The sequence below is a fragment of the Pleurodeles waltl genome, chromosome 5, assembly GCF_031143425.1.
Source record: "Pleurodeles waltl isolate 20211129_DDA chromosome 5, aPleWal1.hap1.20221129, whole genome shotgun sequence".
NCBI classification, from domain to species: Eukaryota; Metazoa; Chordata; class Amphibia; order Caudata; family Salamandridae; genus Pleurodeles; species Pleurodeles waltl.
Window position 1 is genome coordinate 1,693,197,454 of NC_090444.1, and position 26,416 is coordinate 1,693,223,869.

The window sequence follows — 26,416 nt, forward strand, 5'->3', positions numbered from 1 at the left end:
CTCTGTGTCCCCGTGTTGGTGGGGGAGGGGGTGTGGAGGAGGGGGTGGGGAATGGGTCCCTCTGTTATCAAAGGGTTCTTGTACGTGCACGTCCACTGATTGGGATAGTACTGACTGATTGATCTCTGCTGTTGTTTGCAGTTGGCTGTTACTTGGAAGCGCTGCCTGCCTCCTCAATGGCTGTTTAGACATCGGGGCTAATCTCATTGTTCAGCTTGGTGAACAGTGATCATCTGATTCGTAATAGTGTTATTACCAGTGTTAATTTCAGTGGTACAACTATATTGGATCTTATTATGCATGCTCAAGCTTTCTCCTGTTGCAGTGTCTGCCAACTTTATCAGCTCCCCAAAAACTGAAGCGTCCAGACTGCAGTCCATGCCAGCAGCACAACCGGTCTTGTTTTGTGCTTGCTCTAATTGCGTTGACTTAATTGCTGGGTCAAAAGCCAGATTTGGCAAGGCATTGGCAGCCCATGAGCCTTGATTGCCCTCAGAAATCGTGGATTCAATAGTTTCCCTGGCTGTGCCTAATCCACTCCTTGTTCTTGTGAAATAGTTGTGTATATATGGTTTATTAATGTTTGGAACCTTTTGCATCAGGCTCATCGTTGGATCCTTCTGGTGCACCTGGGCCTTAGGTTTGTTCAGATCTGTGGGATCTATGAGAGCTATGGGTTCTATCGGACTCATAGGACTGGCGGGGCATGCCAGGCTTGAGGGGCTTGTATGACACCAACACTTTTTGATTCCTGTGTTAGACATATTAGATTTACTGCGCAGCCCCGGCGCCTTGGATCCTGGTTGAGTCAGATCTGCTACCTTAGGCGGCCTCCTTGGTTTACTGATTTCCCTGTGTGCAGACACAATTCTGTGTGCCAACTTCACACTTTAATCTCATAGGACAAAGAGGCTAGAACCTCGCACGACACAGGAGGCAAGTAACACAATACTGGAACATGGAAAGCAAACTATAGGGCAGCAAGAATACAAAGACATACAATATTTAATCCCATCCACAGGAAGATCAGGGATGGGTCAGGAGAGAGCCTGGTGTACAGAATGTCAACCCTTTATAATACATAGTCCTGAGCCCGACCAGGAGTACAATAGGGCATTAAATAAAGTCTGCAAACTCCCAGGAAAACATTAATCAGTCGACAATCTTTATTATATGTTTCTCAGGGGCCATGGGATATTCACAATAGATTATTCTATGATTATTGCATCACATATCTTTATTTGAAAATCTGACATCAGAAGACTCATTATCTGTGAATTTTAACACCTACACATGAATTAGTCAGAACGAATCCACACTGACTATATGGTCTGAACAAAGCAACATCATTAGAATCTTTGAATACGAAGGGCTGCTGGAAAGTCAGGGTATAAAAATAAGTAAGCCAGTCATAGAACGGTATCCACGAGTTCTAGCTGCCGGAAACAGAGCAACACACCTGGACAGGAAAACATTTAGCGCTTTGAGAGGAACTCCGGTCATAAAACCACTGTTGCTAAAGGAAAAAATAACCATACAGCTGACAAGGAATAAAGTAGAGCTTCATTTTGATAGGATAAATGTTGGTCACGGTAATGTGAGGGGCAAGGATGGGAATGCCTCCCAGTAACTTTGACTACCAAAGGGAAAATGTATAATTAAATACAAATGCCCTCCCTTAAAATCTGAATATAAAATATCAAATTAGCTGGAACGTGGACTGCTTGGCTTCCCTTATAGCCAGCTTCAGTACTAACAGCTTTGTAAACGATGTAGTTAATATGTGCTTCCAAGAAACATGGTTGGTAGAGCCACTGACTATACAGGGTTTCACTACAATCCAGTCACCCGCCCACAAAAAAACCTTGTTTGGAAGACATATAGGAGGTCTTGCAATTTATGTTAAGTTAGACTTGGCTGTCAAACTAGCAATTTGGGAGAAATCAACAAGCAACATGCAAGTGATAACATTCATGGCTTAGCATTTTGTGAAAAAAAGCATCCCGGTAACAGTTGCATACATATATATTAACCCCTCTCAAGGAAAGAAAAAAATGATGGTTAAAATCACTTTTGTCCTTGCTGATGGAGTTTTTATACGAACATCCAGATCATGAATACGTGATTGCAGGAGATTTTAACATTCACCAGCTTGGTCAGGAAACAGGGCCCTGTCGAGACCCAGCAAGATCAGTTTTAAGATCTTTCTTTAAAGAATATGATCTTAGAACGACGGACTGCAGCAGTATAGCAGTGGGCATACCCATTCCAACTTTTAGAAATAGATCCCCAAAAATATTTTTAGGCGATTTCTGCCCTCACTGGACAACAGGGATATATATTTTTAATTTACTTTGTGATTTTTATGTATGGGGAGCGACCCCTGGGGGGCAAATTGTATTTAGGCCATTTCTGTCCCCCTTGGGGGCACATCAGCCTATTTTTGTTAGACCAATCTGCCCCCAAGGGGGCACATTACTCTTGGCCATATCTGCCCCCTTGGGGGGGGCAGAAAGACCACCAAGGAAGATTTTTTTTTCTTCTTCTAAATAAGAGGGTGGGGGTATGGCCATAACCCTACCCCAAATAAATGGGGCCAAAGTTGATCTGCCTACCAGTGGGCAGATAAGGCAATTACCCCCGATACACCCCCCCCCCCCGAGCAGGGGGCGTGGAAAGTCTACTAGATGCCACAGATTTTTTAAAAAAAATAGTGGGGTGGTGGCTACCAGCCAGTATGGGCATGCTTATGCCCCCACCCCAAATGAAGGGGCTAACAGTATTTCAGCTCTCCCCCTGCACACTAAAACATTTTATCCCTGCTGCACTTGTCAGCCTAAAAATGTTTTTTTCCCCCCCAAACTGCCCTTTTGGACCCGCTCTGGTTCTCCCTCAATTTTGACATGTTTTTGGCTCTTCCCTGTCACAGGCACTTGGCCCACCTACACAAGTGAGGTATCATTTTTACCAGGAGACTGAGGGGAACGTTTGGTGGTAGGAAATTTGTCCCGGTGCGGTGATCCCACACAGACACGTGAGAAAAATGTGATTTTTGTTAGTTAAATTGAGGTTTGCTGAGGATTCGGAGTAAGAAAACATTGGGGGATCCACGCAAGTCACACCTCCCTGGACTCCCTCATGTGTCTAGTTTTCACAAATGTCTGGGTTTGGTAGATTTCCCTAGATGGCTGCTGAGCCCAGGACCAAAAACGCAGGTGCCCCCCCAGCCACTCCATCCAGGTAGTTTTGTATTTGATAATTTTGATGTATCCAGATAATGTTCTGGGGCATTTCCTGTCGCAACCACTAGGTCTACCCACACAAATGAGGTACCATTTTTATATGGAGACTTGGGGGGAAGGAAATTTGTGGATACTATAAGATTACAGAACTTTTTCACCGAAAAGTGAGGAAAAAGTGTTTTTTTGGCCACATTTTGAGATTTGCAAAGGATTCTGGGTAACAGAACCTGGTGAGAGCCCCACAAATCACCCATCTTGGATTCCCCTAGGTGTCTAGTTTTAAAAAATGCGCAGGTTTGCTAGGTTTCCCTAGGTGCTGGCTAAGCTAGAGGCCTAAATCCACAGCTAGGCGCTTTGCAAAAAACACGTCCGATTTCAACGTAAAAATGTGATGTGTCCATGTTGCGTTTCCTGTCACAAGCATTAGGCCTACCATTTTGGTACCATTTTTATCGGGAGACTTGGGGGAACACAGAATAGCAAAACAAGTGTTATTGCCCCTTGTCTTTCTCTACATTTTTCCCCCCAAATGTAAGACAGTGTGTAAAAAAAAGACGTCTATTTGAGAAACGCCCTGTAATCCACATGCTAGTATGGGCACCCCGGAATTCAGAGATGTGCAAATAACCACTGCTTCTCAACCCTTTATCTTGTGCCCATTTTAGAAATACAAAGGTTTTCTTGATACCTATTTTTCACTCTTTACATTTCAGCAAATGAACAGCTGTATATCCGGTACAGAATGAAAACCCATTGCAAGGTGCAGCTCATTTATTGGCTCTGGGTACCTAGGGTTCTTGATGAACCTACAAGCCCTATATATCACCGCAACCAAAAGAGTCCAGCAGACATAACGGTATATTGCTTTCAAAAATCTGACATCGCAGTAAAAAGTTACAGAGTAAAATGTGGAGAAGAATTGCAGTTTTTTTCACCTCAATTTCAATATTTATTTTTACTTCAGCTGTTATTTTCTGTAGGAAACCCTTGTAGGATCCACACAAATTACCCCTTGCTGAATTCAGAATTGTGTCTAATTTTCAGAAATGTTTAGCTTTCTGGGATCCAGCAATGGTTTCACTCACACCCATTTCTGTCTCTATTTGAAAAGAGACAAAGCACAAAAAATAGTGAAAATGGGTTATGTCCCAGTAAAATGCCAAAATTGTGTTGAAAAATGTGGTTTCTGATTCAAGTCTGCCTGTTCCTGAAAGCTGGGAAGATGGTGATTTTAGCACCGCAAACTCTTTGTTGATGCCACTTTCAGGGGAAAAAACAGAAGCCTTCTTCTGCAGTCCTTTTTTCCATTTCTTTTTTTTTTTAAACACATTTTTCGCTGTATTTTGGCTAATTTCTTAGTCTCCTTCAGGGGAACCCACAAAGTCTGGGTATCTCTAGAATCCTTAGGATGTTGGGAAAAAAGGATGCAAATTTGGCGTGGGCAGCTTATGTGGACAAACAGTTATGGAGGCCTGAGCGCGAACTGCCGCAAACAGCCAAAAAAAGGCTTGGCACCTGAGGGGGAAAAGGCCTGGCAGCGAAGGGGTTAAAGCAGGGCTATGTTATTGCCCCCACCCTTTTTAATTTATACACAGCAGATCTGGGTGTGGAGTTGCTTAGAGGAAATACGTTCCCTCCGAGACTGGGACAATCTGTGTTACCATAATCCAGTACGCAGATGATCTGGTCTTGCTCGCCAAAACTCAGATTGGGCTAAAAAGAGGTCTAGACATACTGCGCGGCTACAATGAAAGAAATGCCTTAAAAGCAAATTCAGCAAAAAACAAGGTCCTGGTCTTTGGTCGCCAGGTATAAAAACATCAAAGAGTCTGGAAACTTTGACAACTAAGCATAGAGATGGAAGATAAAAATCACTACCATGGAGTTTGGGTATCAAACAAGGGAAGAATATCACACCAGGTAGTGTCTGACATTTAAAGCAGAGAAAATCTCTTATACATTAGCAAAAATCCATCAACGACTTAAGGCGCCAACATCAGAGCCAATAAGGAGTGTGTTAAAGGTGAAATTTCTACCTGCAATTACCCATGGCCATCTAGCATTCCCTGGCCGATTGACAACAACATTGGAGAACTGCCAGATGAGAGCCTTTAAAAGGGTATTTAAGATCCCCAGAACAACTAGGCAATCATAGATACACATGGAACTAGATACAATAAGAATGGACATAATGTGCAAAATGACATGAGAAAGCTCCATCAGAGTGTTTGCAAGACAAATGCCAATAGTCTGAGGGTGGTATCTGAAAGCAATCTTTCAAGACAAAACCAGCAGCTGGGCCTTCTAACTAACACAGGCCGAGGAACAGTTCAATCTGGCTCCCTCCCATACTACAGACCCCTCTATCATGAAGGACCCAGAATTTCACACTCTACGTAAATGTCTGCAAAAGAAGCACTCTAGAACTCTCTACTCCCCTGAGATACCTATGACCATATTAGAGTCACTGCCTCATGACAGTGATTTGAGGGGATTAGGAGACTGGACTGCTGTGGGGCAGAGACAATGGGTGACTTGTTCAGCAAGGGAGGTCTCCTCCCATTCGAGGACTTCCGCTTGGCGCTCAACCTGCCACAGAGCCACTTCCTACTACACAGGGTAATCACAACAGCACTTCGCAAACACTGGTACCCCTCACTAGAGCCCCCACCCCACGCTGCCTACCAATACATAGTCCGATCTTCAGGTACAGTTAAGGTGGCAAATGCCTTAACGAGCAACACAGCGCACCATAATGCAACCCCTCGAAGCCCTAAAAGCCAAAGGGGAGGAGGACTAGGGAACACCCCCCCCATACAAGACGTGGGCTGGGACTCGATATAAGAGAGTCCCCAGGAACACCTAAATCAAATTAATCAAGTACTACATATTACAAAGAGCATTTATGAGCCCATCAATAATTACTTTCACACGGCTGGCGCAGCCTATCCGAGATGCAGGGAGGGGTGTACCAAACTACTACATATGATATGGGCTTGCCAGTCACTTTCTGACTACTGTGAGGCAGGAACTATCATTGTAGCAGAATAACGTCGAAAGAGGACCCCTAATCCCCTGCTCATTTTATATTACATTGGTTCCCACATAGCTCTAAAAATAAAGCTACCACTCGAGTCCAAGACCTAGCATAGATATTGTCAAAGATAGAAATTACTAGAAATTGGAAGGCCCCAGAAGGACCCTGAGTCACCACTTGCTGGAGGTAACTAGAACGATGGGTGGGGTATGAGGGAATACGTTTTACTACATGAAGCTAGAAGGGAGCATATAACTTTGGAAATGGCCAGAGCATAGGAGACAATAACAGATTGTCTGAAGCAATCTGCACAACACTGACCAAAGGGATCACAGGGGAACTCACTTGCAGCAACACCCCCCCGACAATAATAGCCAACAAAGACAGCACAGCTAGGGGTCTGACTACAACAAAGGGACTGCACAACTAGCCACCACTGACTTGACATACACGCACTGATGGCACCATAGAAAAGGCAGATGCAGGGTTTACGAATAATCAGGACATTTGGAATGACAATTTTATGAACAAGGGCACGCTTTAAGGGAGAGGAGGGAGGGGAACTTGGAAGGGCAGTTGGATGCACTGCATTAATGATGTAGAAGCAAATTAGACAAAAGCAACTGTACCATGAATTGGTTATTTGATTTAATAAAACTCAATAAAATATATTTATAAAAATACACTGGTTTACGATTTTCCTCCTTTTTACCATCTTTCAACCAAAACAGTAGGGCTAAGGTACCTGTTGGTGAACGGTAGGCTTTGGAAACTGATGTAAATATAAATTGTCCTGAGTGCTCACTGCAAAAGTCCTTCCACGCAAAAGTACAAAAGTACTTCCTGCAGGGTGTATCCTGGTGCACCCTGCAGTACTCCACTGCCACTGGGGTCTAGTTTTGTGCTTTATAATGCCCCAAATCAATAAACTAGATTATAAAAATAGCTGTATGTGCATGCAAATAAGCAAGAAATTATCAAATGTGAAGCAGGTGCACTTACAGACAAATCTGCCTGCAGAGTTTTTCCCAGCCTCCATATTTCCATGTTTGCTCTGAAAGGTTTCTTCAGTTTGGAGATCAGTCTTCCGTATTGATGAACCATGCGGTCTTATTAGTTCTGCTGATAATGGTAAACCTGCCCACACAAACAGTGACAATTTCACTAACATGAAGTATACAAATTGAACCACTGAACACATTATATTAAAACCTATAACACCAAATCAAGGGGCTTCCACATGATCAACCCCAATATTCTGCCTTGAACTTTAACAGCAGTTCCCAGATACAGGCAAACTGTAGGACAGTGCCCCTATTTGCCACTTGGACTGATGTTTTGTGACCTATCTGCACTTGGTCTCTACTAACCAGGCCACAGTGCCAGTGCTTTTCCCCTAAAAACAAGGTAAGATTGACTAATTGTGTTACAACTGGCACAAGCTTTAGAACCCCTTTAGGTCCCTAGTAAACGGTACCCCCGGTACCTATGACATGGGTACTAAAGAGGGTCCCTAAGGGCTGCAGCATTTATTATACCACCCTAAGGGACCCCCATACAAATCACATGCAGACTGCCACTGCAGGGTGTGTGACATGGTGCAAACCATGTGTGAAACACAACATGGCACTCACTGTGTGCCATGCCAAAGCACCTGCATATAATATATGTAAGTCACCCCTACAACAGACCTTAGAGCCCTAAGGCAGGGTGCATTATATTTTATGTGAGGACATTTCTGCATGAGCAGATATGCTCCTGTGACGTATAGTTCGATTACTAGATATTGCAAGTGCACAGGGAAGCCATAGTGTACTGAGCACGCATCATTAGGAATTACCCAGCTACATAATGGTTCCACTGAAACCTATGGTGTTTGTTATCAAGCACCTCATCTTAATAAATACATGCTGATGATAGTATTCGATTTATTATGACATGCACCCTGAGGGCACGCTAGAGGTGCCCCATGAAATCTACTAGTATTTTAGTGTGCTGTCTGACTGGCCTCAACCGGTCTGCCTCCACAGGCGTGTCTCTGAGCCCCTGTAGGTGAGAACCAGCACTCTCTGGGGTCAATAAGTAATGCCTGCACTGGAGAAGGTGCCTTCACCTTCTCCCAGCAGGATGGCTGGTGAATCTGCATACCAAGGCCAGGGGCTTCAAAGCCCTTGCTTACTTTGATATGCAAAACTTGCTTCCTCCAGACCTGGAGAATGCCACCCTCTGCCCTAAGGGCCATTTGGCACCAGGTCAGGCAGGAAATTAGACATGCAGTAGGTGTGTTGCACCTCCAGGCTAGTCACACCCCTATGATGGGCTACATGATGGTTTCGCTATCTTGAATCTGGTGAAACTAGGAACTCTGGGTCAGGAAAATATCCACTCCCAACAAGAAGTGGTCATATAGGGGATGTAGTCAACTCAGGAGCAAGACGCATATTGGCTACTACCTTATACTCCCCCTCACGGCCCTAAATGTAGTATTTAGGTGGCCCCCCTGAAAGCAGGAACTCAGATTCACCTGATTACAAGAAGGAGGAAGAAGAGCAGAAGATGCGAGAATTGTGGACTTGGAGCCAAATCCTGCCTGCTCCTGTCCCAATAATAGCAAAGAAGGGACTCGTCCTGCAGCTCTGCATCCGCCTAGAGCCTTGGCAGGATGTCAGCATTTTGCCAACCAGCCATCGTCTCCCTTGCATTGGAGGTGCCACTCCCCTGCACCAGCAGGCACCAAATGCAACTGCCCGTTTCCCCGTTTTGCGGACCATTGAGACCACTAAGGGAGTAACTCACCAGTAAGAAGATACCAAGTTTCCAGTTCAGCCCCCTTGACCCATCCAGTCCTCGAGATGCTGAGCCTGGCGACAACCTCCCTGAACCAATACCCCAGGTAGCACTGAAAGTTGCAAACATCAAGGCTTGTTTCAGCTCAGTCTGGACACGACCACCGCCAAGGCTTACCCTACACAATGTGGGAATTCGATAGGGGCCAGATCTGAGCACAAAGTGCTATGTTTCTTTCCTCTATCCTGTAGGTGCACCGAGAACCGAGAGAGCCTCAAACTCGCCAACCTGCAGGACAAAACACCAATGCACTAAAGCCTCCCTCCAGCCCAAGTCCATTGAAGCAGACTGTGTCTCTGTGGTCCTGAGACCCTCAAGGGCCGAGCTCCCCTTTGGCTTTGCAGGGCTGGTCATCTAGCCCCCATTTGCAGACTTTTCTTACAGATACTTTCCCCATTCACTTCAGCAGGTATATTTCGAGGCTATCACCACTGGAAGCACCTCTGCACATGGCCACACCAGGGCAGGTAAAAATGAACTGTTGCTGCTTTCCTGGACCTTGCGCCCTACTTACTTTAAGTCCAGAAGTACAGTCCTGTAAGTCATTTGCAAGTGACCCTGAGGAATATACGTTTTGAACGCAGGATAACTCAAGGCTCATGCCTCAAATCAGACAGCTGTATTGTCTGTATTTTTAAATATCGCTAACTCGAAAAGTACTTACCTGAAAGACCTTAGTGTCTAAATTAAAATAAAATCTGTTATTTTTCTAAATTGGTCAAGAGATTCTTCTTGAGTGAGTCTCATTTATTGACTCTGTGTTCAACAAAAGCTTAACAATACTCTGATAAGCTTAAACTGCTCACTCACACTACCATAAAGACAGCAAATGGGATTATTAATTTAAGACCTGTAAACCAATAAGTGTCGCCTGGAATATTTGCATTCTGTACCCCTACAACAGTACACTACAGACACAGCCAGCTTTCTACACAAACCTTTGCAATTACTTTAAAAGTTTATCTTAAAGTTGACACTTCTGGGCACCGTTCTTAGCCAAATGAATGCATAATGAAATTACAAATAGTTTTGCTTTCTTAGATATAGAAGCAATTTGAGAAACCATATTTGGTTATAGAAAATGTTATTGTTATGTACCTGGGGCAGTCAACTAACTCCATACGTATATTTGGGAGAAAACAGTTTGTTCATTGTACATATCATCGCCCACTTGTCAACATTCTTTGTGGGAGAGCTAAGAAAACAATTATTGCTAGGATCAATAGGTCAAAAGCTAAACTGCTTCAGTATCATAATATAGTTGAGCATATTTATGGTTCAACAAATGCTAAATCTGATTTCCTATCATGTTTATTTTCCACAGTGGTGAGCAATGATGTTGAGGAAGATTGTGAGTGTTTTGTTGCACCCTAGTGATTTAGGATACAACCATACTTCATTCAATATCACATAATAGTTGACAAGAAGCTTCTGACAGAGTCAGTGTTGAAAAAACAATCAAATGTAATCTGGAGGATTAGATCAGAGAGAACAATTTATATGCTTCATTCATGTCTTACTGGAAAATTGCTCAAGAGCGTATAATTAATCATGGGAGACCAGCTGATATCCCCTGTAATTATTAGGGAGGAAACTATTAACGTTGAACAAGAGGGACAACCTTAGACCCACACTTACTAAACACGGAGTACAATATAATTACCAGTGGGGCCTTCCATGGACAGGGATATTTATCTCAAGTTTGAACAGTGTACAGGATGCTTTTCAAATGATAAACATTACAAAACAAATGCACCACCTTTATTGCCTGTTAAGGTATTTAACAAGTTAGCAATTGGCTTTTTGGGCCCGTTCAGGATATTACTTACACAGCATAAGCATGCTTTGGAAGACTTTCACTAAATGGAATGAAGTGAACTCTATTGGGCCCGCTCTAGGGAAGTTTTCTGTTGAGTGGGCGAACAGTGGCACCTCTGATGAAAAACATATGGTCTTTAAATGAGGTGGGCGTACGGAGGGTTTGGTGGACATGGTACTCCACCACATTTGCTCAGCTCCACATTTAGCCCATAGGAAGGAGCCTCAAACCTGGGTCTCTTCAATATGAAATGTTTTGAATTTAGGCAAGCAAAACCATATATAACACCAGTATTCAATATTCTATTAAAACAAAGTGCTGCCCTTCAAATATATCCATTTATGTAACTTACCTCTCTTTATTCTAGATTCTTTAATTTCTTCACAGTATTTGTTAAATTCAAGATCCAGTTCAGCAGCAACAATAGCATGTGCAGTATCTTTCAACGTGCATGCTCGATGCCTTATTATTTTATCTAAACAAAAAAGTTAAGTGTTTGTTAAAATTATTCTGTTCAGTTTGGTACTGGTTAAAAGACAGCAACTATTTAAAACATTCGGGTTATAAGCAAATGTACAAGTTTCTTAGTAGTGAAGTTTTTTTCTGGAAGATACTCTATCTAACCGCAGATTGCTCAGTGACTGCGGTGACTTCATTTCGCCCCAGAAGGAACAGAGTAGAGCCACTTATAAGCACCACCTCTCAGTGGTGACATCAGTTTCTTAAACTTTCATCTTCCACACCCTCTGACGTGCAACACTTCAAACACATAACAGGCGACAGTGTGCCAAAGTCTAACTTAGAACAATATTTTCATTTTTGTAGGGCACTGAGGAATCTGCAGTTAGACAGAATTTCGACCAGAGAGGATTACCGAAGGTAAGTAATTTGTTCCTCTGATGGTTACTTCTGACCGCTGATTTATCCCCTTAAGAATAGATACCACAGCAGAACTTCGCAAAAGTTGAGGGGCCTGAAAAGAGGAGTAAGGTTAGATGTTTTGCAGGACAGGGTGTGCAAAATGGCTCTTCCATTGGACGTCACTGGCAAGGCAGTAATATTTCATAAACATGTGCAGCGACATTCAAGTTGTAGTCCAGCAGATGTCCAAAACCAACATCCCCGTCGTAACAGCCTTGGTCTTGGTGGAATGAGCCCCCAGGCTTTCTTGGGGTTTCCTTCTTAACTAGTGTGTTGAAGGTTTTAATAAAGAAGACTATCGACCTCAACAGAGTCGTCTTTTGCACGACACATTGCCTTTTTTTAGCCCAGTAAACCCTACAAAAAAAAGCTGATCATCCGCACAATGGTCTCTCGTATGGTCAGTGCAGAAACTCTAACCCCAATTTGGGTCAAGCCGATAAGGCCTATCCTCCTCTTTAGAGGAGTGAGCTGGAGTGAAAAATGACAGCAGAATAAGCGATTGACAGACTTAGAAGGGTGATACCACCTTTCGCAGGAAAGCAGCCTGAATCCTCAACATCAATTTGCCAGGAACAAAGTTGGTTATGGAAATTGCATACAGCTCGTATGATATTCACTCAAACAGTGAGCAGAAGTGATGGCAATAAGGGATAATGTCTTAAATGTAAGAAGCCACAGTGAACAGGAATGACGAAGGCTTTGGAAGGAATATACACTTAAGGTCCTTCCGAAAAAATAAAAATAAAATAGATCTGATGATTTTAAGAGAGTGGGGTTGATCAGACAAACAAAAATGGCTGCAAAGGCAGACAAGCAGCCCTTTAGTGTACTCCACGCAAGGCTGTTTGTCAACATCAAAGTTATCAATAATACAGCAGAATGTTAGGCAAACAGAGGGTTGAGAGAGCAAATCACACAACTAGCAACTTGAATAAATGGATTTATGGATTTTGTGAACGGGTGAATGACAGTTCCACTTCATATGGCATGTCAAAAGAACTTATCTGTCACTGCTCAACCTCCATGCATGAAGGTGTAGGTTGTGGAGATTTTGGTCTGGGGACCTCCCATGTAGTGCAACAGGAGTCTCTCCTGAAGGGGTATCTTGATCAGAGAATAAATGCTCAGGAGCTCCTGGTACCACCTTCTCCTGCCCATTCCAGGGCCCCGTGTGTCCAGACTTTCCTCCGAACTCAAGGCAAAGACGTAGTGGTGGAAACACATAAAGGAGTCTAATGCCCCATCGAAAACAGAATACGTATCCCAGTGAGGACATTGCAGTGTTCAGAACCTTAAGCACTGTGTGTTGTTGATGGTGGTGGTGAAAAGATCTAGCTGGGGCATGCCCCACTGATCAAAGATGCCCTGTGCCACCTTGTGATGAAGACACCACTTGTGGACTACCAGTCGACATCTGCCTTATTTCTCTGCTCTTGCGTTCAGGGTCTCCAGTATGTGGTTAGCTACTCAAAGGATCTCCTGCTGGTCCAGACACGTCCAGAGACAAAAAGCATCCTGGTAAATGATCCAGGACCCACCCTGCCTTGTTTGTTGCAATATGTCATGGCAGTCACGTGGGGCATTGGGAGCTGTATAATCCTTCCCTTAATAGTCGGTAGGAAGGCTTCCAGGATCAGATGCACTATCAAAGTTTGATGAGGAGCAGGGTCTCTGCTGGAGATCAGAGGACTCCAGGCCCTTGGCCTGTGACCTACACCCTATCCAGATGGCCTTCTCAATCAAGTAACAAAGCATCCTTCACAACTGTGACATCCTGGTGTGGAAGAAAGAGTGGCCTTAGAATTGTTAGGCGCCTGTGTTCCACCACATGGGGTCCTAAGCCGTCCCTTTTCAGATTTGGACCAAGTTAGAGAAGCAACCCGAGTGTTAGGTCCACAGAAACCTTAGATTTCACTGCAGGGTCTGCCTGTGCCATCTGGTGTACTGGACAAAGAGGATGCACAAGGCTAGGAGCCAAGACAGCATCAGAACCATCCTCTCCAAGACTCAAGCTGAGCGTGAAATGTTAGGATTTTATCCTGGACTTAATGAAGTCATGGAAAGGCCTTGAAATCAAAGGAGTCCAGAATAACTGGCGGGGTTCATGCAGGACTTAAGATTGTTGACAGAAAAAACTCAAGGAGATCAAGCGCCTGGCTGTACAGAGGTGGTCTGTAATGAACTGAACCCATACATATTACACCCTTCAAACACTGTCAAAATAAATTGTGTACATCAGTCAATTTTATCACTTTTTGCTACCTTATCATGTTTTCAGCTCTACCCTCTTTCCCTCATGAGAGAACAATTATGCCCCAATATTTTCCCTGGGAATTTAGATTTGGTGTCCACATTTTTCACACAGCTCTTTTGGATTTCAATTTTTACAAAAGATGTAAACATGGCGCCCGGTACTGCTTTTTTCAATTCTTAACTTGTTGTTAGCATTTTTCACAGAAAATACAAAACAATACAAACACAGTGCAGTGATAACCAATACATAGACATTCAAAACCACAATGCTGATGAGATGACTTGTGTAGTCCCCACTGGGTGAGGCCCATCAACTACAAGTATCACACTGTAAAAATCTCAGTAGGTCTAGCCCGGGGCTCCAAGTCCACTTCACACCACGACTACCAGTCCTCTCCACGCAAGAGCAAGCACCTCACTCATTGTTCACATTAACCCCTATCTATGTAGGCTCCTGAAACTGCCCAAGTGGAGACTGTGGTGAACCGTCATTCGTCTCAGCCACCTCATCTAAGCGCTCCACCATCTCTCCCCAAAGTTCCAGGTACCGTTCAGCATTCTCGTCTGTTCAGGGTTGCTACAACTGACATTCCTCTGCAACAGACCACTCACTCAGATCTGCAACCATTTGTGCCACAGAGGTGGTGTGGGGGCTATCCAATATATCGCTATGCGTTCCCAACACTGCAAATCGATATCTAATTCTCCTCCCCATTTTTGGGAGAGGCAAAAGCCCAAGTAGGCAATGATGCAGCATCCTGTCTCGCTTGTTGCCTGTGATCGTCCTGAGTGTCCACATCACTCAGACCCAGTAAGTATCTAACTGTGGACAACTCCACGTTGTTTGGAGAAAATGGGCAGGAAACATTATCTAGGGCATGTATTTGCATGACCAGGAAAAATCCTATGAAACGACTGCAGTGTGAGCTACACCCGATGCAGGTAATAAAACCGCGCGAGTTTAAAACATGCATTACTAGCGGTGTCCTTCACCCGGGCACAGACATGCTTCTATTCAGAGTACGTAAAAGGCTCGTCCAAATCTGTTTACCAGTTAGCACAGGCTATCTATGTATCCATCAGCCTTCAGTGAGGCATATAACCAGGAAAAGAGACCCTTATTTGCTCCCAGATCAAGTAAGATTAAGTGTGAGAGACTCCTACAAGTCCTCGGGAAACGTCGACTAAATCCCCCAGGCCATACAGGAGAGCTTGGTATATTGTAGAAACTGTACTGGTGCTGCACAGAACAGGAACGCTTCCACCATTGTAATGAAGACACCGTAAGAATATAAGCTGCCCTCCAGCCACTGAGTCACATCCATCAAGGACTGTATTTCAAATACCAAAGAGAAGGAGTGTAGAATATGGTGCCCTACACAAATCGCCCCCCCCCCCCCCCGGCCAGTCACCTGTCTCACAATGTGGGGTCAGTTCACCGGCATGCCAACACCTCACATAAATAGCTTGGGGAGATCGAGGCCATCTACCAAGCTGGCAAAAAAGTTGTTTTTCTCTATTGGTGCCGTCAGCACACCACAAGGCTGAATACTGCAGGACTCCTGCCAAATAGTAGAGCTGCAGATCCGGGAGCCTCAGTCCACCCCCATCAGGGGCCAATTTCAAGATGTCCAATTTGACCCAGTTCCTCTTACCAGCCCACACCAAGGACACCAGCAGACTATTGAGTTCAGTTAACACAGCCCTCGGCAACTCGCAAAATGAACTCTGCATCGTAAACGGACAGCAGGGTAAAAGCACGATCTTGCTCAGGGTCACCCTGCCCCTCACCGAGTCCAAGAGTATATTACAGATCCAAACAGAGGTTTGTAGACCACTGATCAGTCTCCCCATATTCAGGTCATACTGGGGTCCAAAGCCGTGGGCAATCTGCATGCCCAAGTACCAAAATTTCTCAGTCTCCCAAGGAAGACCTACCTCTGGAAGCTCCTCCCTTGTACACCCCACCAGGCCTGCCAATGGGCAAAGCACCATCTTAAGTATATTGACACGCAAGTTGGATGCCCTACTAAAGTCCTCCAACACTGCTAGCAATACTGGAATTGTATCTACAGGCCTGCAGAGGTAGCGAAGTATCTCGTCAGCATACATCAACACAGTATGCACCATGTTCCCGATGCATAAAGCTGGGTCTACTTGGTCTTGCAACAGGCAGCTCCATTGCCATGGCAGAGAGGAGCGGGCCATCCCTGCCTTGTACCACTCCACAAACGAAAGGCCTCAGCCACCACTGCACCAGTCTGCGCCAGCACTATGGGTTTGGCATACAGAAGGCACACCCAGGACAAGAACTGTGGCCCCACTCCCAATGCCCTGCAACAGCTCCCACAGGTACTCCCAACCCAGGGTGTTAAAGGACGTCTTGATATCCAACGTCACCAGGGCCGCTTCGAAGTCCATCCCGCGAATGGAGTGCATCATGTATGCACCCGGCATTCCAAACTCACTTTCGGTTCCTAATGCATTTATTTTCCAACACGCTACACAGTCCATGCTAGTCACACATTTCTACAATGCCTCCTGCCCAACAGGGGAGTGCTGGGCCAGTCTTAATTCTCTGAACTACACTTTTTATTGCAGGACTCCAGGCTCTCCGTACACTTCTCAATTTCAACTTTTAAAGTTCTTTTCATTTTTCAGCCCACCTATGCAGCATAACAGTTATGAGCTGCAATTAGGCATTGCATGTTATACTTTCTCAATCTTTCTGCAATATCTGATGGTAATAGTAAGGAGCACTTTCTTTGTTATGCCTTTTCAGTTTACTCAGGCTACATAATCATTATTTTCTGTTATACATGTTTTTCGTTTTCCAGGCTACATTAATTATTTCTTCATTCTTGGTTTTATCATAAACCCATTCGATGTAACTACATCCCTGACAACCATATTCTAATTAGCACCATAAATCATTGTGGTTAGTAAAAACATTTTATTTTCTTGCTTTTACCCTATTGGTTTATTTTCTCTTTCATTTTATAGATCCTTCTTTACTTTTGGTATTTGCCTAGAATTTAAATCCCTTTCCTACTTGCCACTACAGACTGGCCCATCAACCTACAACCACCATGGGTACAACCATTTGACCTAATTACCACTAGGACAATTCCATAAGTAATCAATTTTCACTCACTCCTTAATTCTCAACATACATTATTATTCTGTATACTTTTTTTTTCACAACTCAACTAATTTTTCATGTTACACCCCCTTTGAACAAGTATTCCAATATTCTCAGAAACATATTTAACTTGTATTTCCTTTTCGTTTGTATCATCAGTATACTTTATTTCTGTATGGCTATTGGTACCCTTCTCTTATGTATTGTTCTGAAATGCTAAAGGGCAACAGTGATTCAGGTGTAACTGACAACTCACACAACCTTGAATGGCTTTCACTAATTGATGGCACCATTCTATTTTCCTAAGCAAGGTAACTTAGTACTTCTACCTTTCACCCGCTTTATGTTTTGTACACCAGTCTCCTCTACTAAGGTAATACCTTGTCCTTATTATTGCAATATTGTTGTTTGTAGTACTGTAGGAAGCTGGTTTCTATCTGGTGCACTAAAAAGAAGTACACCGTGCAGAGTGTCCATGGATCCCCAAATGGTTAGCAGAGGCAAAAGTAGATAAGACTAATGCTCTATTTTTGTGGTAGTGTGGACGAGCAGTTAGGCTTATCAGAGGGTAGTGCTAAGCATTTGTTGTACTCACAGAGGCAATAAATGAGACACACTCAAAGAATAAATCCAAAACCAAATTAGAAAAATAACACTTCTTTTTATGTATGTTTCAAACCCAAGAACTTCATAATCAGGTAAGTAAGTCTTCAAGCATTACTGCTCTGCAGATTCAAAGATCAAAACTTAGTGCAATTCCCAGAGTTCTTCCATGTTAACCTCTGGAAGAAAACAATGTTCAACAAACACCTGGTTAATAACTACTTACGAGGCCAATCTCAGAGAGTAAAGGTAAGTACTGGGCACTGATCAGAACCACACAAGCAGGTTACACTGGGCGGTACTGGTGTGGCCAGGTGCAGGGCTGCCGTAAGGCGCCAGGTGCCCAACAGTTTCCAATGGGAGTTGTCCTCATGGCAAATAGGCTGCAGGCTCTGGCTAGGAAGCCGGTCTGGGACAACAAACAGGTAGGTTGTAGATGTGGGGTGCTCCGGGACGTAGGTGCACCTTTAGTCCTTTTCTCTAGGGTCCCAAGCAACGGATGTAGGGATGTCCCTAGGCGTTGGGTTTTCTCATATGGGAGCACTCATGGTCAGGGGACCTGTGTGTTGAGGTTGCAGGCGTGGTCAGGGAGTCCAGCAGGGGTGGACCCAGGATGGAGGAGCCAGGGAACGTCATTGGCACTGGTGACCCATCTCAGATCGGGTCGTGGGAAAAGAGTGCAGTGGTTGGTGGAGGGGTCTGGTTTTCTCTCACCACAAGGCTGCCGGAGTGGGGGCCTGCGTGCAGAGGCTTCAGGCAACTTGAGTGAGACCACACTGGACTCGGTCTCTATACAGCTTGGGAACCTTGTTGGCACCACTGGTTTGCTTCACCCCGGTTCATGGAAGTCAGGTGCAGTGGTCTCTTCGGTGTTGGGTCTTTGTGGCTCCAGAAGCTGTACAGTCCTTTCTTGAGGCTTTGTTGCTGAGCTGGTCCGCTGCTTATGGGAGTTCTGAGTCTTTATTGAAGGCAGGAGGCACAGCTACAGAACAAGTCAACTTTTTGGGCACAGTTCTTTGAGGTCAGCAGGCAGTCTGGCAAGGTCAGCTGCTTCATTTTCTCTTCTGCAGGTGCAACTCTTCTGTGTCGTTGACTTCTTAGATTGTCAGGATCTGAGTTTTAGGGCTCAGGGGTGCCACCTAAATAATCAACTTAGGGACATTACAGGGAGTGCCAGGTGGTAGCCAATGGGCTGACCACCTCAAGGGTGAATACACCTTTTCTATGACCACTTCTGATGGGAAGTGGGCATAACCCTAATCCTAGTGGTCTAATTCCTTCCAAACAAGATGGAAGAATTTGAAGAGTGGTGTCCACTTCAACTCGTCCACCTTAGGAGTGGGACTGGCATGAAGTGAGCACACCTCCTAATCCGCCTAATTTTCCCACCTGTGCTGCTGCCAAAAGTGGGGTCAGGACAGTGGGAGTGGGGGGGGGGGAGAATTGATTAACTCCACTATTTGGAGAGATGTGTGCAGCATTACAATGGTGGCTAGGCATCTGAAGCTTCCCGCCCTGGAATGGCCATCCGGCATGGGTGAGGTCATAACACCTCCGTCCAGTGCAGGCTTTTGTCTCTGGCCCTCTAGAGTACTGGCTCTGACCCTGGGGGGCCAGAACTGAATATATGGTGGCTGAACTGGTCAGGAACAGTCGGTCAACACACAAGTAGCTGGTAGGTTTTCAGCAGGGCACCTCCCAGGTGCCCTCTAGGTGCATTTATCAATAAATCTGCTTGTGCATATATGCTCTCACACGTGCCCTGATGCACTCTGCCTTAGGGTGACTTACACCTGGCACATGCAGTGGTAGGGGACCTGGCACACAGGGGTGTGTGACGGGTTGTGTTTTCAATTTTGCCTGGGTTCTTAAGAGTGTGCCATTTTGGGAAAGATCTCTGGCACTGGGGACCTGGTTAGCAGTGACCTAGTGCACTTTAAGTCGAAATCATATTAGAAACCATGCAAAAAGTGGGGGCTAACCATGACAAAAAGGGTGCTTTTCTACAAGTACTACATAACATACATAACTGATATCAATTTACAGCACTGAGAAAGTCTTCTGAGACAAAACGTGTTGAATGTTTTCGAATTAACAGATACTCCATTCTTTGCGCTCGTTACTGGAACAATGAAATCTGGCATTAACCTTATTATTTGTGCCATAGACACAATGAAGAACCTATTCCAACAGTACTATACTGACGTGCTCCCATCTCTTCGATGCATATCTTTGATTGAAAGCTCTTTTCTGTCACCCGCATGATACCTATAGGTAGCAGGGTGTGTGTCTGGTGAGCACACACAATTTAAAAACACACTCTCCTCCACTTTTTTTGTTCACTATTTCAGATACTCCTTTTACTGGAAGCTCAACTCCTATTCCACTCCTACCAATGTAATAGTTATGCCTTCTAAGCACTTCACTGGTGTCAGTAGCATAACCTTGTCAGTTGGTGGTTCGCCCAGTCTACCTTGGAACATTTGGGGTCTAAAAGTCTTAAGGTCTTCCAGGACGGCCATCAAAATCTTGCTGGCCATGTCTCATAAGGCACGGGTATACCTGCCCAAAAAGCAAACCGCATTCAAATATTGCTAAGGTACTCTAGCTGAGGAAAAAATTTTCTTACCACAGGCAATATGTTTAAACTTCCTATCCAGTGGGGGTTCAAAAGAAAAGCATTTGGATTGACTTTATTCGTTGATACCAGCATCACAAGGCTTTCATGTTTTGGGTGCTTTGTCAAGAACCTAGTGTCACCAGGGGCTAGTCTGTGCTGTCTAGCCACAGGTCGGCTAAACTCAGGGGCTGAGCATGGATTAGACCATATGGCCATGAGTATGTGCTTAAGAGCCTTGTTAAATGGTAATATTGGCTCAGATTTAGTTGGAACAGGCAGAAAAATTTCAGTCAATAATTGTTCTTTGGTTTCCAGAGTAGAGAATTGCAAATCTAGCACTTCTGCTCCTCTTCGTACTACTTCAGCAAAAGCGGCCCTCTCTTCCTCAAGTAGACCAGGTGGTGAGACTATTATTATCGGGCGAGGTATCTTTCCCACTGGCTTATTGTAAACCTAAGTACAGCTCTTCTTTAGTGCAATGAGGGGGAAGAGGATTTTCTACCTCCTCATCAATGACGTGTGGGACAATAGGCATGCGCTTAACCACACTGGAATTGGAGGTTGATAGGGATTTTTGCCTCTGATAGTCCTGGCACTAGGAGAAAGTCAGACAATGAAGGTCTGGCTCTACAACAACTGGTTGTGCCTTAGTCCTTTCATAGTACAGAATACGCCGGGCACAGGGAGACATCTGGGGTTAGAGTCCCTAGATGTCATAGTTGCTGTTGCACATAAGGAACTGGTGTGTACCCCTGGACCAGCTTCTGTACAGAGCTGGGAAGAGGACAGAAAGGAACAGTTAGTGGTGGAGGAGGGCCTGCCAGTGACGGTTTAACTGGAGACTGAGGGGCGGAAGTCACTGGAGAGGAAGGCAGTAGAATTTGGAAAATTTGCAGCAGGGACTCCTAGTATGCTGTGATTTGCCCAGGGAAAATGTTGGGACTAAATATGGTACCAGCTCGGATTTAGAAGACTCTGAACCCTTCAAATGTGCCCTTGCAACTTCTTGCCAGACTTCTAGTGGTAGGATGGGGGTGGAACTAGTCCAGTTAGACTTTCTTGAACTTATGGAGCATTTCTGACTTTGACTCACTGGAGGACTTCGAAAGGAAACAGGCCTTCATGCAGAACAGATCTCATGACGGTGAGGAAGAATGGTCCTGTGACTTGAAATAGGACCTCTTGTATTGAATGTGATCTTTTCTTATGTCTGACACCATAGAGCTTTGGCTCCTGCTTCCAGATTGCTTTTGGGTACATAAAGGCACCCTTATCTCACAACTACAAGCCTAAGCACCACAGATACACCTTGTGTGGGTCTATGAATGACATCTGCTTCCCGTAATTGCAGCACAGCTTGAATCCTTTTCTTTTTAAGTGGAGACATTTCCGCTGGCATTGCATGGTCTTAATAATTTGTCCAAAAAACCAACAAAGTTGGGAATACAGTGCCAGATTGTAATGGAAAGAAAGGAACTGATGTTAGTGTGCGGAATGCTTTTGAAAGACAAGAAGTACTCTAATGCACTGCATACACATGACAAGCTGCTCTATATCTAATGTATTGTATATTTGTGGTTTTTAGTGCAATTTAATGTGTCCATCTAAGTATAAATCAAACTTCTGGGATGAACTCCAGATGTAGGTATTTGGTTGGCATGATCACTATACCTTATTAATTAACATATTAGGCTTGATTAAATCAGGTTTCCAATAACAAATGTTTCATTGTGAATAACACTGCTTATAATTGATCCCCTCTGCATACAGTCTTCTGTAATATCTGAATGCTTTAGCCCAGGTTATGTGGGATTATCCAAGGATATGCCTGTTGCTGGTTTTTGTTAGCATGCAGGGATGGCATTTATTATATGTGTCCGATCTCTCACTTCTGAGGTTGTATGAAGTCACTGCAGAGATATACATTGCCGCCTACTGGCATGCAGGGAGCATTGCTGAAAAAAAACTCATGATCCAGTCGGATACCTGTGAATATTCTAAAGGTGAATAATTTGCAGCTAGAAATATCCATGACAAATCACACAATACATTTCTTGGCCATTCAATGTTTGCTTTCAAGGGTGACAGTCAGAATGCATACTAATTCACTAAACAACCAAAGTGATTAGCCGTTATAACTCAGTTTTTAGGAAGGAACAGGCCCTGGACGAACAGCAAGGTTTACAGAGTTCTCCAAACCACTGAAGTGACAGATATAGATGATATACTTTTAAGTGAAGCTGGAGCCATTTAGAGTGGAGTAATTTACTTCTAAACACAGCACATGGTTTTTAACATCTTGGGGGGCATTAGCAGTCTGACTGATTTTCATGCATAAAACATTTTTGTGGAACTCTGATTACATTTGCATACTAAATGTACTGGATTTTACCATCTTTTTCATAATTCCTTCTTCATTTTTTCACTACCTCTTTTAGAGTCAACTGAATGCTTTCAGTCTAGTATTACACCATTTGTACTTACAATGCAACAGTGCACTAGTTGATGTAAATTTACTGTCATTTTTCCCTTTAGATTTTGCCACATACTTCAAAGGGGGAATGCATTATCTCCTTTTTTTTAATGAGACTTTCTCAATGCTCTCTTCAACCCTATGCGGTGGAACTTTTCATCATTTACAGCACTGCTTCTGGGGCACTGTTTAGACTGATCCAGTTGGTCTTTTAATTTCAAAATCAGATTAAACTATGGTCACACTACAGGATATTTAGTGGAGGTGTAGCTTCAACTACATCTATGTCCTGGAGTGTGGCTTGGTACTTTTGTAGGAATCATATCCACCTAATTGAGATTACATGGAGTCATTCTGCCATGTAGCCTGTCGGCTAATGAATGTGTGATGAGTTCAGTCCATGTATTATAAAATGCAGCAGCAATGACCTAAACAAATATCTGTAATATTCCTAACATTGTCATCACCTTCTTGGCAGGAATAGATGTAATAATCAATCATATGATCCACACTATGCCTAATGAGGATTAATGTATATGAAAGTCAAAACCTGTATGTGTGTCAGTAGCAGAGCAACTGAGGAAAAGGAAGCTGATATTTGAGAGCAAAGTATATTCTGATGGGAGCTGTAAATATCCAAACTCTATGACCCCAGGAGCCAAATTGCTAGATTGAGTGTGTTGGGATTTGGATGTCTGATCTGACCTTTGTTTTGTGTCAACAGATCAGGTCTGGCTGGGAGTTTGGGGTGTGGTACTACTGACAGGTCTAATAATGTTGTGTACCACGGTTGACGTGCCCATGTTGGTGCTATGAGTATCATGTTGAGTTAAGTTTAATGCAACTTGTTGACTAGAAACGGAAGGAGTGGGAGAGGGGGAAAAGCGTATGCACATATCCCTGACCAATTGATCCATAAAGCATTGCCCTTGGATAGGAGATGTGGGTGTGTGGATGCAAAGCTTTGGCATTTTGTGTTTTCGCTTGCTGCGAACAGATCTATGTTTGGTGTTCCTCACTTTTGAAAGTATTTTTGAAGTACTTGAGGATGAATCTCCCATGTGTATGTTTGTTGGTGATTTCTGCTTAGGATGTCTGCCAATTGATTGTCTGTCCCTGGAATGTATTGTGCTAACAGATGAATTTGGTTGTGAAGAGCTACCTGTGGATTCCTCACCTAAAGAATTCTCCCCCATGCGCAGCATTCAACGGAAACTTCTTTCCAGCTCTGCACGTCGGCGAGGACGTCACAATTGCCCGACTCCACGCGGCTCCGTCAGACGTCAACGTGGCAATAAGAGGCCCTCACTGGCGTGCTGATGTCAGTTTACGCCATTTTTGACGTGCCTTTGAGGCGAATAGGTGAATATTGACATTCCATACTCATCAAGACCATATTCAAGAAAACTTTTATAGAAAAGGTAAATAACTAATAATGGCAACAGTATCAACATATATTCCTAAAAAAAAAATCCATAGCCATGAATGCATATCAATACATACAAATCTAAATATATATACAAATATATATAAATGTATACCCTCATAATGCAGAAAAAATCAAATATACATGTGCACATCCAAGGACATCTCGGTATGACCAGACAGACTACGGGGAGGGACTGTGAGGAATCCACAGGTAGCTAGTGTATCCACCAGAAAAAGAGTTACCGAAGGTAAGAAACTTGCTCTTCTGATGGATACAACTACCTGTGGATTCTTCACCTCATGAATAGAGTCCCAAAGAAGTACCGCCTCGGAGGTGGGAGTCTGACGGATCATACCAAGAAATCCTGCAGCACAGACCGAGCAAAAAGGCCATCCCCCCCTCACCTCCGAGTCCAAGCAATAATGCTTTACGAAGGTGTGGAGGGATGCCCAAGTCGCGGCCTTACAAATGTCTGCCACTGGAACACCTCTAGCCAGAGCCGAAGTGGCTGACTTAGCCCTGGTGGAATGGGCTCTTATTCCATCAGGAGGATCTTTCTTCGCCAATGAAAAACATATCTTAATACACAGAACGACCCACCTGGATAGCATTCGCTTGTGGACGGCCTTCCTCTTCCTCTTCCCCACGTATCCGACAAAGAGCTGGTCGTCCAAGCGGAACTCTATCGTCCTGTCTATGTAAAAAGTGAGAGCCCTCCTTGGGTCCAGTCGATGGAGCCTCTCCTCCTCAGACGGATGTGGAGGAGGATAGAATGTCGAGAGGGTGATAGACTGTCCCAAATGAAAAGGAGTCACTACCTTGGGGAGGAAAGCCGCCCTGGTCCTCAGCACCACTTTGTCCTTATGAAAGATTGTAAAAGGAGGGTGAACACAAAGAGCTTGAAGCTCACTTACACACCTAGCAGACGTGATGGTCGTAAGAAACACAGTCTTTAGGACTAAAAATCTTAAAGGGCAAGAATGTAGCAGCTCAAAAGGAGAGCCCATCAAAAAGGTTAGAACCAGATTCAAATCCCACTGGGGCATAAGAAACGGAGTGGGAGGAAACCTATTGGTAAGCCCCTTCAAAAACCTCAACACTAAAGGGGATTTGAACAAAGAGGGTTGATCAGGAAGGCATAAGAAGGCTGAGAGGGCCGAAAGATAGCCCTTGACAGTAGCAACTGCACAGCCTTGCTGTGCCAAGGACAATGCAAACATCAATATGTCCGAAAAATGGGCACTTAAAGGATTTATTTGCCTCTCCCCACACCAACCAACGAATCTAGCCCATCTGCTCGCATTGGTGGAGTGTCGCCGGGCCGATAAAATAACGTCCACCACATCCGGTGGGAGAGAAAAAGAGCTCAGATTGCCCCGTTCAATCTCCAGGCATGAAGGTGCAGGCTCTGGATGTGGGGGTGTAGAACCCCAATGCTTCCTGCACCGGATACTGGTCGCTGAAGAACAATAGGCAGTGTGCATTCTCCTGAGTGGCAAATAGGTCTACCTGGGGAAACCTCCACATCCGGAAGATGGAAAGGACCAGATCTGGATGAAGACGCAACTCGTGATAGGCCGATAGTAGCCGACAGACTGTCCGCACGCACGTTTTGAACCCCGGCCAGATGGTTTGCTATTAAGCAAATCCGATGGTCCTCTGCCCAGGACCAGAGCCGCAGAGCCTCTCTGCAGAGAAGATACGACCCTACTCCTCCCTGCTTGTTGATGTACCACATCGCGTCCATGTTGTCCGTCAAGACTTGAACCGACTGACCACGAATGGAAGGGAGGAAGGCCTTGAGAGCCAAACGTATCGCCCGCAATTACAGCAGGTTGATATGAAACACCTGCTCCACTGGAGACAAACAACCTTTGATCTCCAGGTCCCCCAGGTGAGCTCCCCACCCCAAAGTAGAGGCATCCGTTATCACTGTGGCCACTGGAGGCGGCAACGAGAACGGCTTTCCTTGAGACAGGTTGCCGACTGCAGCCCACCATTGAAGATCCACTGCAGTGTCCCTGGAG

The 26,416-nt window shown here is 44.4% G+C and overlaps 1 protein-coding gene across 5 annotated transcripts in view; it reads right to left on the reverse strand.

Moving 5' to 3' along the window:
- Nucleotides 1–26,416, reverse strand: part of ATAD2B (ATPase family AAA domain containing 2B) — a 546,820-nt gene that overhangs the window by 106,844 nt on the left and 413,560 nt on the right. For 4 of the 5 annotated variants that reach the window (XM_069236016.1, XM_069236015.1, XM_069236014.1 and 1 more), the window contains exons 23-24: nt 11,298–11,420; nt 7,282–7,416 (exon numbers count right to left, since the gene is read on the reverse strand). In XM_069236016.1, coding sequence (XP_069092117.1) covers nt 7,282–7,416; nt 11,298–11,420 — 258 coding nt within the window. The remainder of the gene's footprint in view (nt 1–7,281; nt 7,417–11,297; nt 11,421–26,416) is intronic. The other variant, XM_069236018.1, reaches the window with a different exon arrangement.